Source organism: Phoca vitulina, unplaced genomic scaffold (assembly GCF_004348235.1).
Source record: "Phoca vitulina isolate PV1807 unplaced genomic scaffold, GSC_HSeal_1.0 scaffold24, whole genome shotgun sequence".
Lineage (NCBI taxonomy): Eukaryota > Metazoa > Chordata > Mammalia > Carnivora > Phocidae > Phoca > Phoca vitulina.
This window is the reverse complement of record NW_022589727.1, coordinates 26352424-26368268: the sequence shown is the minus strand read 5'-3', so window position 1 is coordinate 26368268 and position 15845 is coordinate 26352424. Positions and strand designations below refer to the sequence as shown.

Here is a 15845-nt window from a genome sequence, read left to right as displayed (position 1 = left end):
ATTACAGATGAGGAAACTGAGGCAGGCAAGATTAAGTCATTTACTTACTTAAATGAAGTAGTTAGTTAGTGGAGGATACAAACTGGTTCCAGAACCCACTAAACTAAACTACCTCTGTTTCTGTAGCCCAAGCAATCTGTGACAGTGGGGCTTGCAGAGAGGTTGGCATTGCTGAACTGTTGAGGTAAGCCAACCCTTTCCACCTGCAGGCTCCTGGAGACCCAGAGGGGTCTCAGTGGACCCATGGCCGGCCAGCGGCTCCCCCTCGGCAGCGCTGGGAGCTCAGGCCGGGGAGCCAGGCCACATTGATGAAATGATCAGGGGAAGCAAATGGGTTGTGAATAATTTATGAAACTGAAAAAAATTACATAAGGATTGTTTTTAAGAAAGAGCAAATGAAAGGTTTGAGGTCACAGTTTAATCCAACTAAATGAAGCTCATCTTTTTCCTCTTCTTTTTTTTCCCCAAACCTTCATTGCTCTCTGACTACAACATGTTCCAAATGTTGTCCTGAGCTCCAAGTTCTTGAGACACTAATGAATGATCACGATTAGGTAGTCTTAGCCCTTTGGTCCTTAGCAGGGACTTAGTATCCCACAATCCCAGAAATCATCCCAACTGAAATGGCCAGTGGAATCAGAAGGAAAATAACTCCAGGGGGGGCAAATAAAGTAACTCTATGTAACTCAGAAACCCCTAGGAATGTATGTTGATACTCTATTATTACAGAGAGGCTAAAGGACTCCTCTGGAAACAGATGGGATCTGTCTGATTTCCTCTGATACCCTGAGCTAAAAACAGAGAAAATTACTGAAGGTGGTAACACTCAGGTTAAATAGAACAGCTCAGAGTTCCAAAGAGCTCAGTTTGGAAGGAAGCCTCTAAGTAATAAACCATAAATCTTATTGTAGTCATCAACATAAAAAAAAAAAAAAAAACTAGCTATGTCCAAGGCCTGTTTATCTAGAAAAGGATTCTTTTCTTCTCCAGATCCCTCAAGTGAGTTTTAAATGTGCAATGACTATAATTTATGCAGAAATTAGAAACTGTTAATAACTTAATCCCTCTAAAATCCTAATGAAGTTCTGCAATATTATTCTCTTTATACAGATTGGGAAACAGAGGCCCACAAAGGAGAGGAGGTACCACCCATGGCCCCTGGCAGCCAGCTGTGTAATGAAATGAGATCTCAGATCCGGTCTCTGTACAAAACACCAGATTATTATTGAGATTCAAGAAATCTGGAAGCTTGGAGCCAAAAAACCTTTACAGATGACAGCTAGACCTAGTTATTTCTCCTTTGCAGTGATTTCTCTAAAAGGAAACAATCTGATGTGGAATTTAAAACTTTCCCTTTATATGGCTTGTTTTCTAGCATTCATAATCTGAGCAGGAATAGAGAAGTGGAAAGAGGTGGGTTCTGAACACCCTGATCATCACCCAGATTCACTATTTGCTTGAAAAGGGTGACAGGGGTCACCTTGCAAACAGGCAGGTGCAGAGTTTCCTTTTAGGAAACATTTCTCCTTCATCCCCTCCCATCTCCCCACCATCTTCATCCCCACCTCATATAACATGGCCCACATTTATATCACTGCATCTGTAAATGTTTGTGTCCTTATTGTTCTTTTTGAAAAGTGTATGCTTGAGCTTTAAACACAAGTGAAGGATGTGTGTGTTAGGGAGGAACATTCTTGTAACTGGAACTGTGGCCAGCAAAGCCCTCCTGTGGGGATTCTGTGGATCCTTAAACAGCAAAACTCAGCATAGACAACACCCACTCCACCCCACCATCATAAGATTTCTGTCTGCACCCCAAAGTTCAGACAGCGCTTGTTTCCTCTGCTCTTCTCTTGCTTTCTTCCTGAATCCTGGCTGCCTCACTTCAGTAGATAATTAAAATCTTTCTTACTTTCTCAATACTCCGTGGGGAAATTCCACTTTGAAATTCTCTTTTCCCTGTCACTTTTACTTTACAGTTGAGAGGACAGGGATGAGCTAGGAAACAGGCTATCTCTCTCTCTCTCTACCTCTCGCATTTTTAAAATGACGTAGGGACTTTGGACATCCTCCCTACCCCCACCTCCCCGTCTTTGATCCTAACCCGATTCCCGGAGAATTAACACTTTTCCTTTTAATGCTTGCTGATTACCGCACGGGGTGGGAGCAAGAGGGGCTGCCCAAGGAAGCGCCCCGGAACCGATTCTAATCTCCGCTGAGCCCCAGCTGCCCCGCGTGCCGGGGAGACGCGGCGGTCCCGAGGAGGCCGGTCACAAAGCCCGGCTCCGCTGGGGCGCGAGGGCATCACACACTGGCTGCCCCGGGGCCCGCGGTGCGCTCAGCGCGGCGGGGGAGCCTCCACTCAGCCGGCCCGAGTTCGCTGGGGGACAACTTACTGTGCTCGCTGTACGTCCACACCGCAAACTCCCAAGTGGGAGGGGGAGAAACAGCCCAGGCTGTGTCGTGTCCGAGAGTGGAGGCAACAAAAGAGGAGAGGGAAGAGGGAGGAAAGGAGGGCGGGAGGGCGGGAGACGCGGACACTGCCCCCTCTCGCACCCCAGAGCGCCCTTCGGACGCTGGCGAGGAGACCCTCCGGGAGTGACGCCCCTTCCTTTGGGCGCCCTCCGGCCCGCTGCTCAGACAGGTAGTTAGTTGGAGGGAAAAGAACAAAGCTCCCAGCCAAGGCGGGCGGTGGTCCGGGGCGCCCCGGGGGCGGGGAAGGCCGAGGCCGAGGTGGCGCGCACCCAGCGCTCCCCGCCGGCGTCCCCCGCCCCACGCCCCTCACCTCGCGCCCCTCGCGGTCTTCGCCCCCCCCCTCCACCCCGCTCCGCCACACTCCGCCTCCCCTCGCGCCTCCTGGTCCTCGGGGAAGCGGTTCCCCCCGAAGGCACCGGCGGCGGGCTGCGGAGGAAGTGGGGGGAGCGCGGGGAGGCCGGCGCGGAGTCGGGGGGTGGGGTGGAGCAGTGCCTGGGAGGAGGCGGGGGGCGGGTGGGCCCCCGAGCAGCAGAGTCGGGCCGGGTACCGACTGCCATCCTGCCGCAATTTCCCTGTGTCATGGCTCCAGTCTCTTAGCAACAGCCGCGAGTCCGGCCGCCCCGAGCCGCGCCAGCCGCCGCCGCCGCCGCCGCGGGCTCAACTCCACCCGGCGGAGCCCGGCGCGCCGCAGCCACACAAAAGAGGCGCTGGGGCCCGCCCGGGAGCGCCGCGGCAGGGCTCGCGGGGAGGCGCAGGAGGAGCGGCGGCGGGGAGGACGGCTCCGAGGCAGGATGCGGGCTGCGGAAGACCTGACACTTCTTGGAAACTCTTGGAAATGGCTCCCGCCACGGCAGCGGAGGGGGCTGCGAACCTGGAGCGGGCGCTCGCCCCCGCTGGGCTGCTGAGCCGCGCTCGGCTGGTGGGCCCCGAGGCGCTGTCCCTGCGCCTCGCCGTCGGCTCGGGCTGAAAAAGTTTCTCCATGGTTCCTTTGTGTCGCCCGAGCGCCCGTTCGCCGGCCCGGAGCTGCCCCAGCCTTCCCGGGTAAGTGAGCGATATTGTTTGCTTATAGTGCTGCCATTTTGAGCAATTCTGTGAGTCCCTCGGCCCCCGAGCTGCCCTTCCCCACCCCTGCGGCCCGGAGCCCCGGTGCCCCGGGCTGCTGTTCCGGGAGAGTCGTTTTCCTGGGCGGGCTGCACGGGATGCGCTGCCCAGAAAAAGCGAGCTCAGGATTGCCCTCACTTCGCTCCTGCCTGTGTTCTTTCTAGAGGTGGACTCCCAGCGGCTGCACTCATGTGACTCCAACATAAATAAGCAGACCAAATAGCAGGGCAAGGGGTTCGCTGTCCTGCCCATTAGGGAGTGCGGGTCGAGGATCTGGATTGAGCCCCGGCAGGGCAGGGCGCTCCCAGCCTGTGGGCTGGGAGCCTCAGACGCTGAGTGGGGCTTAATCCATCATGAGCCGAGAACTTGAATGTCTCTCTTGGAAGCAGTTGTATTTTTAGACATCCCTCCTTTGCTTCCCCCATCCTCCATTCCTTAACCGCGGAAAGACCAGCATCAGGCAGTAAATTGCGAGGTCAGCCAACCTCGACTGCTAAGTTTGTTTCCCTTCATTATGTATGAAGAAAAGCCTCGAAGGTGGGTCTTCCTTGCCATCTGACTTTTGTCAGTATTTCACGTCAGATGGCAATACATTATAAAGGAGTTCAGCTTTCAAGGGAGCTGAAGGAATAATAAACTAGGGAGTTAATTACTAGCTATTAAACTAATTTTAAAGATCTGTAAACGATTGTTGAAATCCATTCCAATTTTCCTTACATTCTGTCTGCCAAGAGCCGAAGCTGCCTTACTAAGGAGAAATGCATGTGGGTACCTTCTTTCCCAAAGATGCTCAGCATCCTGGTGCACCTTATCAGTGCCCAACAAAATGTTAGCCCTTCTCTCTTCTGGGAGAGCCACCCTGCCAACTGAGTCTAGGTTTCTTTCTAAAATGTCTGGATCCTGAATCCTTAAAATAACTGCAGATCTCCAGATTATTGCATTAAAGATGCTGCAGTCTAGGGATCACTTAAAACAGCAGTGTCTATGTTACAACTACACAATAAATGTGCTTATTTTGGGGGGTGACAGATGAACAGTAGCTACTCTTTTTTTTTTTTTTTACAATCTGTTTGTACTTACTGGTGCAGCCTCTTCTTAAAATAAAATTTTAAAGGCTTATAGATGTATTCTCTCTACTAACCCCTCTCTAACCTACCTAGTATTTCTCTTTACTGAAAACCAACTAAGTTCCAAGGAGACATTGATTTGCAAACATTGTAAAGAGCTGATTACGGTTTGCTTTTCCACCAGTGGAGAAAAGATCCTGCCTGTATTGATATAATGGAGGGGATCAAGGGCCAAAGCTCTTTACCCAGGCACCAATTAAAAGCAAAATTCTTCCTAAGTAATCCCACATTTTCAAAGGGTAATTTATTCTAAAACATGAATTATTTCATAAAGGATAAAATACCAAAAGGCTTCTGAGTGATATCTGAACCTTTCAAATTCATACAATGCCCTTAATTTTAGCATCTCTATTATAGGAGGGAACACAACCAATGGAACAGAAAATGTTTTACTCTGGGGATCCAGGAGGATTGAAATTTTTAGAAGCTCACAGATACCCACAAAGACACATCTGTGCATTTACCTACCAGGCTTTATTATAAACTACTAAACTTCCTATAGGATAGTGCATTGATTGTTGCCACCTTCCCTTCTTAAAAATGACCTCATGAGAGAAAGATGAAGAAAACAAGCTCTCACTTAGGGGAGATGTCATTCTACAAATCATCATTATTATGTGGACTGCTATACCTAGTTAATTGCCTTCTCATTTGAATATTAGGATTCTGAAGAGTGCTGTTGGCACATTAATAAGGGGTCAGAAAGCTATTATGGCAGAGTGGTTGGTCTTTTTTTTTTTCTTTTCAAGATTGTAATTTTTCCACAGGAGGAAAAAAAAAAATCTTTCTCCTAGAGATTCTAGGGGACTTCTCAAAGTCCCTGATGAGATTTAGCAGGATACCTTTAAGGGAGTTCCTCTGAGGGAGGAGAGGAGGCCAGAAGGAAGAGCTCAGTTACATAACCAGTTACCTAAAACTAAATATTCCACCCCAAGAAGCTGTCCAGATGTTGCAAGAAGAGATGAGGAAAAATGCTGCTTGCCTTTAGCTGCAGGAACAGTAATAGGTCGGAGACAACTTTGTGAAGGGATTTATTGTCAGAAGACTGACGTAGTTCTGGTGTTCTCCCCGAAATGAACTCCCTATTAATTTTCTGCAGTAAATAAGCCGTCTGCCTGCCAGTATGTGACCTTTAATTTTCATCCAGTGATGAAAATTGCTTTTGTCTTTATAAAATAGTAACTTTTGTGACTGTTTTAGTGACTAAACATTGACAAATTCCTCTGCTTAGGGACTTGGACCTCCTGTACAGCTCCCTTGGGCAATCCTCTGATTCCCATAGGACAAAGGGAAAGGCTTTTGCCAGGGAAATCCTCAACCACCACTTTGAGTCCCCACATTTGGTTCCTACTAACGGTCAGCACTCCTTCAGCTGCCAGCTGGGAAGGTTTGAAATGAGCGATGCTGGAATATCACCTACAGAGTGCGTGGGAAGGGGGTTGGGGGGGGGAGAAGGCGTTCTCTCAAATTGTTTTATCACCTTCTATCAATGACTGCAACAGGGTTTCTCAAGCCCTAATCCATCTACCCCACCCCCTGGCCCCTACATCCGGCGGCACCTCGCTTAGTGGGTAGCCCCGGGGTGGGGGGTACACATGTGGTGGGACCTGGAAGCGGGACGTTTGCAGAGCGTGGGATGTTGCTGCAGCCAAGCCTGTACCCTCTGACTGTCTTCCTCTGCTTTGCAGCAGGAGGAGGTGGCGGAGCAGCTAGTGGGCAGCTGGCGCCCCCACTACACAAGCCTCTGCCACAGAGACTAGCCCCGCACGGCACCGGCTCACCATGATCGCCACCGGTGGCCTCCTGAGGATTTCCGCCAGAAAGCAGGATCCCCTCCGCCCCCCAACCCAGGTCCCCAAGCGCAAGCGGAAAGCCAAGAAAAGGCGCAAGAACGATGTGGTGGTGGTGAAAGGCAAGCTAAAGCTGTGCTCCATCTCGGGGCTCATTGCCCTCTGCGGGATCCTGGTGCTGCTGGTGGGCATAGCCATGGCGGTGGTGGGCTACTGGCCCAAGGCCAACGGGACCAACAGGGAAGGGGGTAAGCAGCTGCCGGCCGCAGGCAGCGGCCACCGCGTCCCGACCACGGCCAGTAGCGGCGGCAGTGGCAGCAAAAACCGGTCCAGGAGCCACCTGGGGACTCCGGGGGGTGTCAACTCTAGTTTGATGGGCGCGCCCCGGAGCACACCTCCAGCGCGGCCCGCCGGCCCTTCGTCCTCTTCCACGTCTGTGGGTTTCTTCTTCCGCATCTTCTCCGGATACCTGCACTCTGACAAACTCAAGGTCTTCGGGCCCCTCATCATGGGCATCGGCATCTTCCTCTTCATCTGCGCCAACGCGGTGCTCCACGAGAACCGAGACAAGAAGACCAAGATCATCAACCTGCGGGACCTCTACTCCACCGTCATCGACGTGCACAGCCTCCGCGCCAAAGACCTGGCGGCTGCAGCGGCTGCGGCGGCCGCCGCCGCCTCCTCGTCCTCCGCCCCCGCCTCGGCGCCCCCCGGAGCCCCGCCGCTCAACGGCTTCCTCAGCTACGTGCAGTCGCGGGGCCTGGAGCTGAAGCCCGGGAGCTGCGGCGGCAGCGCGGGGGACGCCTTCGGGGCGGCGGTGCTGGCCAGGGGCTCGTGGCCCCACCCTGCCGTGCTGGGCGGGGGCGGCGGCGGGGCCAAGGGCGCCGCGTCCCCGCCCGACCTGGTCTCGTCCCCGCGCTGCTCGCGGGAGCCCCCGAACCTGGCGGAGGCCGTGTACAGCATCTACCGCGAGCGCTCGGGCGTGGCCAGCCGTCGCCGGGCCGCCGCCGCTGCCGCCGCCGCTGTGGCCGCTGCCGCCGCCGCCACCACCGCGGTCGCCAGCAGCAGCAGCAGCCCGGCGCCCTGCAGCCCACGCGAGAGCTGGGGGCGCCAGAGCACCGCCAGCTCCCTCGTGGGCTCCTCGCTGAGCGCCTTCGCGCTACTACCCTTGCAAGGGGACCGCGACGGGGACGGGGATGGGGACGGGGACGCGGAGGGCGCGAGCTGCAGCTGGCAGAGGCCGCCTGGGGAACGTGGCTCCCGGGAGATCCCGCGGGGCGAGCTCGACCTGAGCTTGACCGACCTCCGCGGTGCCCCGGGCGGCTCGCGCTGGGCGCCCAGCGAGCTGGAGGAGCCCGAGGGCGCAGCGGCGGCGCGCACCGCCAGGGGGCAGGGTGGCCGCCTGCCCAGGACCGGCAGGTACGCGGCCCTGCGGCGCCGCAGCACCAGCGGGCTCCCGGACTACCGGGCGCCACCGTCCCCCGAGCCCCCACCCTCCCCGCGCAGCGCGGAGCTGGACTCGAGCCTTCTGGCCAAAGCTGCCTCCCCCTCCCCGCCCCTGCGGCTGGAGGACTCACCCCCAGCCGGGCCGGACTCGCCGAGCTCCCAGTCGAATGACCCATCCTGCTGCAATAAGGGCTACACCCCGCCGCGGGAGGCTGGCATCTCTTTGGAGTCGGTTGTGGAAACAGTAGCCCGTGAAAGGCCAGACTGTGAGGCCGCTACGGCCCCGGGGGCGCAGCAGAGCCCCCCGGAGGATCCCAGCCAAGGGTCACCACCCGCGGCCCAGCCACCTCAGCTGGTGCAGAGGCAGTTTACAAACAAGGAGAAACTCTTCATGATTTCCCGGTCTCACGCAACAGGGGTAGAGGATGGAGAACTGGAAAGTACTGGCATTTAGGAAAAGAAGGAGCGAGAGGGGGCAAAAGAGTCAGAGATTTGGGGAAATGCCCATTTGAATTGGTGAATTTAACATTTCCCTATTTCCTTGTGGACTTACCCGAGGAAATCATCCAATACCCAAAGAGCTGCAGAATGTTATCCTTGAATTGCGTTCACAAGATTCCTGTAGATAACTCCAAGCAATTTTTTTTTAAAAGCAAACTAGTCTTTTATGTCCGATGGTGATTGTATGTTCCATGAAAACCAAATGTATTAAAAGGTCAGCAATCTAGTTCATTAGATAAAATTCTCTTAATTTTCTTAGGATCAAAATAATATATTTTTTTGACAGTAACTGTGCACTTTACTCCAACTTTTTTCTCCCCCCTCATTTCCCTAACCCTGTTCTCTGCCGCTGGTTTTGTCCATAGCTGCTTGTGAATGACAAGCTTTCCTTCTCCTGTGCTTTTGTGGAGCATAGAAGGGTTTGTCGAAGTTCTTTGAGAACTGACCTTACTAAATGAAGTCAAAGCCAGAAGCAAAGATTATGTCAGGAAAGAGCACTTTCCTTGCCCCGCCCTACTCTGCTCCAACAGCTCAAAGGCCTCTTTATTTTTTAAAAGGGTATTTACATTTTGCTACCAGGGGATCTAATGCAGGAGGGGATGGGCATCATCTACATGGATTGTTACATTCCTAAGTTCACTATATCAAGTTACACAATACTTTATTGAGTATTATCACACCTGTATTGCATATAGCATTATTAAAATCTTTTTTAATAAAAGAAGTTTCCAAACAAACAGTTAAACATAATATTGCTTCATTTTGCCTTGGAACTAATGCTTCTAATACACATTAAACATTTAACAGTTCAGCTGGTAAATCTAAAATATTTTGCTATGACACTGTACTATGATTGTAGCTATCCTCCCCCAAAGTGCTCAGTGCTATCGTGACTCCATCCATTTCCAGTATATTTTTAACTTTTAAATATAGGGTAGTATTGAACATTTGGGAGTTTCTCTTTCAAATAGAATGAAACATTAAATAAATAGTAATTTTCTATAATACTTCTAAGTTTACCTCAAAGTATTAATTTACAGAGCACCAGGCTTAATGGCCCCTTTTCATCCTCTTGGATTTGACTTATTTGGTTTTGATTTTAAGTTCATGATCTTGAATCCATGGCCTACATAGGCTAAAAAGGTAATGTTTTAATAATTTGGTAGATTGTTTACACTTGGTTTTATTAAAAGTCAATTATTAATTACTCTTCAAGAACAGTAAACGATGTACCTTTCTGATGCCCTCTTCTTTTGAATGTGAGAACTTAGAAGTCAGGAGTGGTATTACTTTCTTTTGACCATTTGGGCATGAGACTATCATTGTAGGAGGCTCAAATACTGATTTTAAAGGAAAACGAGCCAAAGATGTGGTTATGTTAGTCCCCATGGGTGAAGCAATGGGTCTAGGGGAAAGAGTACAGATTCAGGAGTGAGACTAGACCCCCAGCTCTCAGCATTTGCTAGTTGTATAACTTTGAACAGTCACAAATGCTGTCTCAGTCGTTCGATCTATAAAATGGGGATAACAGACAGACCTCAGAGAGATACGAGCAGGTGGGCAAGGGGTTATATGTACAGAGGGGAGCAGAGTACCTGGCTCAGTGTACTGGGTAAATGGTTATTGTAATTATTATTATCATTATGATAAGTTGTCTGCATGCACACTGCAGAAGAATAAGCCTTCCTTCAACTTGAGCTCAAGAAAGCCTGGGTAAAACCTGGAATATCCACTTACTATCTGCATAACCTTAGGCAAATCACTTAATCCCTCTGGGCCTCTGGTGGACGTTATAATCTCTCTGATTGCCTTCAGCTCTAGAAGCTTCACTTCATTTCAGGGTACTTGTTTTGTCCTGGATATAATCATATTTGTACATACAACTGCAAAGTGAGTATACTTTGTAATCTACCATTTAGTGTGACATTCTGTAATCAATTTAAAAGGACCTAATTTATTTCCACATTGGATCTACATTAAGCTATTAACTCACTTAAAGCTGTGGATTAATTTATTTGGCTCTTCTGTATAGTAAAAGTGAATTTCCATTAGTAAGAGTCACAAGCAAGTGTAATGATACCTCCAGGTAGTGTTAAATTTCATTGGTCTCTATTATTTTATCATACTTCCCTCAAATTTCTAATTTCCCTAGTTTCTCTTCTCCATTATCTTGCATAGTGGGCCAGGATTTATACAGAGTTTTGAGGATTATCTGGACCTGTTGGCAGATGCAGAACCAAAATTGGCATTTCTGGAGACCATCAGAATATTTTCTACCTTCTTCGCTTCCTGCTAGATCCTTTCCCGAAGACTGTTCTTAGAGACTTGCAGAGAAGTGTTAGGATGCACAGCTAGTTTAAAAGTTGGAATCTGTGTTTAAGGCTTCAGGCTGGCATAAACAAGGTTTTTCTCTATGTGACTTGGCAAGGTTTGTTGTACCCAAATCAAGAGGACTATTTGAAGGGATCTTAGAGATCATGGAATCCCTCCCCGCGTTATTTATAAATGGGGTTTGCTAAGAATCAGAAAGATGGGACAATTTATTCAAAGGCAAATAGCAGTGGTAGGACTAGAAAGCTAAAATAATTGCAACAGTTGGCATATGCATCTCCCCTCCCCCACCACCCAGTTTTCCTTACCCTGTACGAACTAGCTGGGTGACAATGGGCAAGTTACTTAGCCTCTCTGTGTCTCAATTTTCTTTTCCATACAATGGGAATAATAATGCTCCCTCCCTCTCAGGACCCGACCGAAGATTCAATGAATTACTATCTGTGTAGAGCATTTATGATAGGCTTGGCACGTGGAGAGTCATGAAAAGTTTTATTTAAAATAGAATTAAGCTGTTAAAACCATTTTGTATGACCTTCCTTTTTACGAACAGAATAATTTCAGGTTTAAAAATCTAAAGTATAAGGCAACACAGCAGAGTGGCTCAAAGCATGACTTGGAGAGGCACAGAACACTTTACCTGGGTTTCCACATCTGTTAAATAGAGATAATCAAGAGCAACTGACTCATGGAATTAATTATTTAAATGAGGGCTAAATAAACTAATAGACTCAAAGAACTTAGAACCACTCCTGGCACAAATAAGCCTTCAGTCAATGTTAACTGTTATTATTAAGGCAAAATACAGAAAATTAATTAGTAGGCTAAATTTACTACTCAGTTGCTAGGGACAACCATAAACTTACTGTACTGAGAAGTCTTTATAGTTTGAGTATATTAGAAAGAAAAAATTAGACCTTAAGAAATGAGGATCTAGGCCCCTGCAATGTCCTCAATAGCAAGTAAAACTACTGAGAGCTAGGTATGGGCCCTTATGGTCCCATTGTCATAATATCATATAATTACGAATGTGGCCGCAAACTGCTTCCATGGCTATATTAGGTCACGGGTATTCCTTTTCCATGACGGAGGCTGGTTGCATCAGGAAGGCCAGGCTAGCCCTGTGGTCCAGACCCTTTCTGTCAGAGGAGTGGCCTGAAAGAAAGGCTCCAGGGAAGACATACATGGGGCAAGTGCCTGTTGATCCATTTACATTTTTAGACAAAAGTTGTTTTTTTTTATACTAGTTTTCTCTTTAGTCATTTTGGGTTCTTTTTAAAGACGGAGTTTTGAAAATTTCCTCTTTGTGAATTTAGGAACTTTAAAAAAAAAAAAAGCCCTCCAGCAACATAAAATTAGAACAAACTAAATCTATGAATTCATATTTGGTCAAAATAGCATTTTTGTCAAGAGACAAAATAGGATTTTGTCAAGAGACATAAATAATTTTATAGTCAAATAAAGAATAGGATGGATATTTGTGGAGTTTGTTTTCTATAGACCCAGACTATTTACTTTTTATTTTTTTGTCTAAAAATCATTGGGTGAATATTTAGACTAAGTTTTTGAATGACTAACTCTGAAAAGCATTTGGAGACTTTTTTTTTTTTGATCCTTGGGAAATCATCTTTGAGGTTTTTTCCTTCAAAAAAGAATGAGTGTCTTTAAATGGAGGTGCAAATTATATGTGTTTTATATTAAGTCACTACAAATTGGGGGGTCTATGTGCATTAACAACTTTAGTCAAAGACTGCCTGCCAGTCTCCAAAACCGGATGAGCTCCTTATTATATGTGACATCTATTTCTTTATGAGGTCAGGAAAACACTGGGCTGGTGGTGGGTCTATATATGGGCATGAGCCACAGTAGGAGTTATAAATGCCTGCCATCCTGGGAATTCCTCCTTCACCCCTGAGCCGGGGGTTGCTACCATCTGAAAATATATATTTATTCAACTTTCAACTGACTCCCAACCCTCACCCCATCCATCATGCTAGCCTGTGATATGGCCCCGGTGGACAAACAGGATGGTTGGCTCATTCATTGCTAAAAGTACAGAGTTTCTTCTGCTCATGATGTTGCCAGCAAAAAGATTTAAAAAAAGCTTATGCAGATTCACCTGGAATATCATGAAACCTGTCCCTGTCTCAATAACCTGTGTAGCTTGACCTTTGCTTCAGACCTTGCCCACTAAGGGCAAGAAGGTTGGCTGTCAAACACAAGGGAGGAAAATGGGGAGCAGACCCAGAGATGGAAGAAAAAGAGAATCCTGTGGAAAAAATAAATAAATAAAGTTAGATTAAAGTCACACGCCTTTTTTTTTGTTTCACAAATGAGCACGTGGTCATTTGGTTTGGAGATCATTTGTTTGTAGATAAGTGTCTTAAAATGAAACATTATGGTAACTTTTATTCCTTAGAAAATATTCTTTCAGCAAATGCATGGTTGGACATTAATTTGTATATTTTTTAATATTTAAGAAATTCAACATAACACTGTGTTGTTGACACAAATCCACTTGATTCTAAGAATTGCTAAACATCTAATTATGTTCAATAATGGAGAGGAAACTCACGGGCAAATTTACAAAGAATTGCTTTTGCGTTGAGAAATTTGAGTATCTTTAAGCTATGTCTATACTTTCAAAGAAAGAAAATATGCCAGTTATCAGTTATAACTGGTGTATTAGGTCAATTGAAGCAAGGCAGGTCAAAAAATATTTTGTCTTAGTGTAGGTCTCTGGCCATTGCTTTGTTTTATGTACTAATTGCCTTATTACTCCATTTTTCATAGACATAACTTAAAAGAAAATCATTTCACCTCTAGGAGTAAACAGCTTTGTCTGAAGCAGCTGCCCTTTCGGTGAAGTACACAATTCCTTTTGGGTTAAATTGTTTTATCTCTTTTTCAAGATACATTTTTAACTGCCCGTTGTAAGTCAGGTAGGCACTGTGCTGGGTGGAAAGGATGAAACGTTAAGACACCATTCCAGACCACAGGATCTTGCAGATCTTCTTGACCCAGGCACACAACCAATAATTTCAATAGAATGTAAGTATCACGAGTATCATGATGTGGGCCCTGCAGCTGAATCTTGAGAAACGCAGAAAATGTCAGTCAGGTGCAAGAAGGTGGGAAAGGTGTGTCAAACAGTGGAATCAGCATGAGCAACTACATGGGTGCAAAACACAATTCAGCAAGCTAGATTTTCATAAGACAACTTATACGTGACTTCTCCCTAGAATCCCCACAATTTCAGAGTGACATGTTTACTTCGAAAAAAAAAAAAACCCATAAAACAACAAAAACCCTATCCATCTATCTCCTTTTATAAGTAGTAGAAACATATATTAAGATGAAAGTGATTTGGGCATTAAAATGCTCAAAATGTGTATTCTTTACCATTAGATATTTAATTATTCCCCATTTGGAGCTGACTTCAATGAGCAAGAATTCTTTACTGAAAGGTATCAGAACAAACCATATTCTCATTGGACCTAAACTGTCTTCATGAGTAAGAATGATTTTTGCCGAATTATATACTGCTTTAAAATAACAATTTAATTTAAATGTTCAAGTGCTGGAAACCATTTCTCTAGATGTGGTATAAAGGGCTAAACCTGGGTGGGGAATCTACCACTTGTCAATGCTTTGTATGTTTCTGGCATGCTGGATAATGTTGCATTGATCCATGTGCTGTGAGGATTGGAAACAGCATCACCTTGAGGATATTTTGGCAGGCTATAGGGCACTTTTACAGAATCTAGACATGATAACTGAATGTATTTCTATGTCAATTTGCAACATTATTTATATAAGATCAAAAATAATTTATCTTTGTTAATAAAGCATCCCATTTGGATTTTTTTCTCACACCCATGTTCCTGGCAAAAGTGAAGATTACTTCAGGCCTAGTTGTCCTGTTGCAAATGTGTACAAGAGATATACAAGTATTCTTTATGGATTGGGACCAAAAAGACCATGCTTTCTAATTTCTAAACAGGCAATGATTTGGGGGTAGTTACTGAAGCCAGACTCAGCCAGAATAATGGTTTGGCACTATTTAAGTGCAGCCTAATATTTCTTTATCTACACAGCTGCCAACTAAAAGATAGATCTCCTGCCTCGAAAAATCTACTTTTCAATACAAATATTCTATTAAAGTAAAAAAATAGTATTCTTCTGTTTTTTGGAATTCTCCACATTTGTTTTCTCCAAAATCTTTTTAGTGCTTAAAACAGTGAAGGCAAAAATACAAAACGTGTTTATTCTTTTTTCTAATCTACGAAAGTGAGAATTTTTCAAAAGCACTTTCTGTTGCACATAAAGTTCAACAGATATTATCAATTGCAGTTTCATTGTCAGAGCCACTAAATAAATTCTTCATAGAGATATATTTATGGGTAAGAGGCTTATAATTTGGAAATACTGATAGATAAAGTACTATGGTTAATACAGCATGGTAAATGATGTCAGGAAGCAAATTGAATTCTTGATAGAGCAAGAAAATTCATAAGACTAATTTGGTGACCTAACTGCTAATCCTTCTGCTTGTATAACCACCCATCTCAATGTGTTTGGAGCACAAAATATTACCTCAGTGCTTACACATTTGATTGTACAATTTCTTCCATTTGTATTCCTAATTTCATTTCAGTTTCATGCCTGAGAACATTTCTTGATTTATTAGTCTTGCTTGCTTGGGATTAGTACTTCAGAAAAAAAAAAAGAATGCATTTATAATAATAATAGCAGTAGTAATAATAATAATAACAATGGGCTTAAAGGAGACCAAAAAGTAATTTGAGTACTTTACTAATAATATAGTAATTGTTCGCACCTAATTTTTTATATCTTCTCAAATAGAGAGTAAATTGGACCATATCTTCTTGAAACGTGCTACCAAAGGCCAAACCACACTGAAAGTGCATGTTTGCAACCTCCTCTCTTCTTAAATCCCACAAATGTTGGATGCCAAAAAACTTTCTTTCATTTTTATGGTGTATTCTAAGTTGGGATACGGGAGTGAATGTGTCCCAAGATTTCTTTAATACAAAGTGAATGAAAAGGAAAT

General features: G+C 46.1%; 1 protein-coding gene across 1 annotated transcript; it reads left to right on the top strand.

The window, feature by feature from the left end:
• The first annotated feature begins 3145 nt into the window (after window positions 1-3145).
• TMEM200C (transmembrane protein 200C) lies at window positions 3146-14972 on the top strand. Its single transcript, XM_032421380.1, has 2 exons — window positions 3146-3516; window positions 6392-14972. Exon 2 carries the CDS (start codon window positions 6486-6488, stop codon window positions 8391-8393), a length of 1908 nt encoding a protein of 635 aa, XP_032277271.1. The 5' UTR covers window positions 3146-3516; window positions 6392-6485; the 3' UTR covers window positions 8394-14972.
• The last annotated feature ends 873 nt before the right edge of the window (window positions 14973-15845 follow it).

Excerpts from the sequence above, each read along its gene's own strand:
- TMEM200C (XM_032421380.1), top strand. The coding sequence starts at position 6,486 with ATGATCGCCACCGGTGGCCTCCTGAGGATTTCCGCCAGAAAGCAGGAT.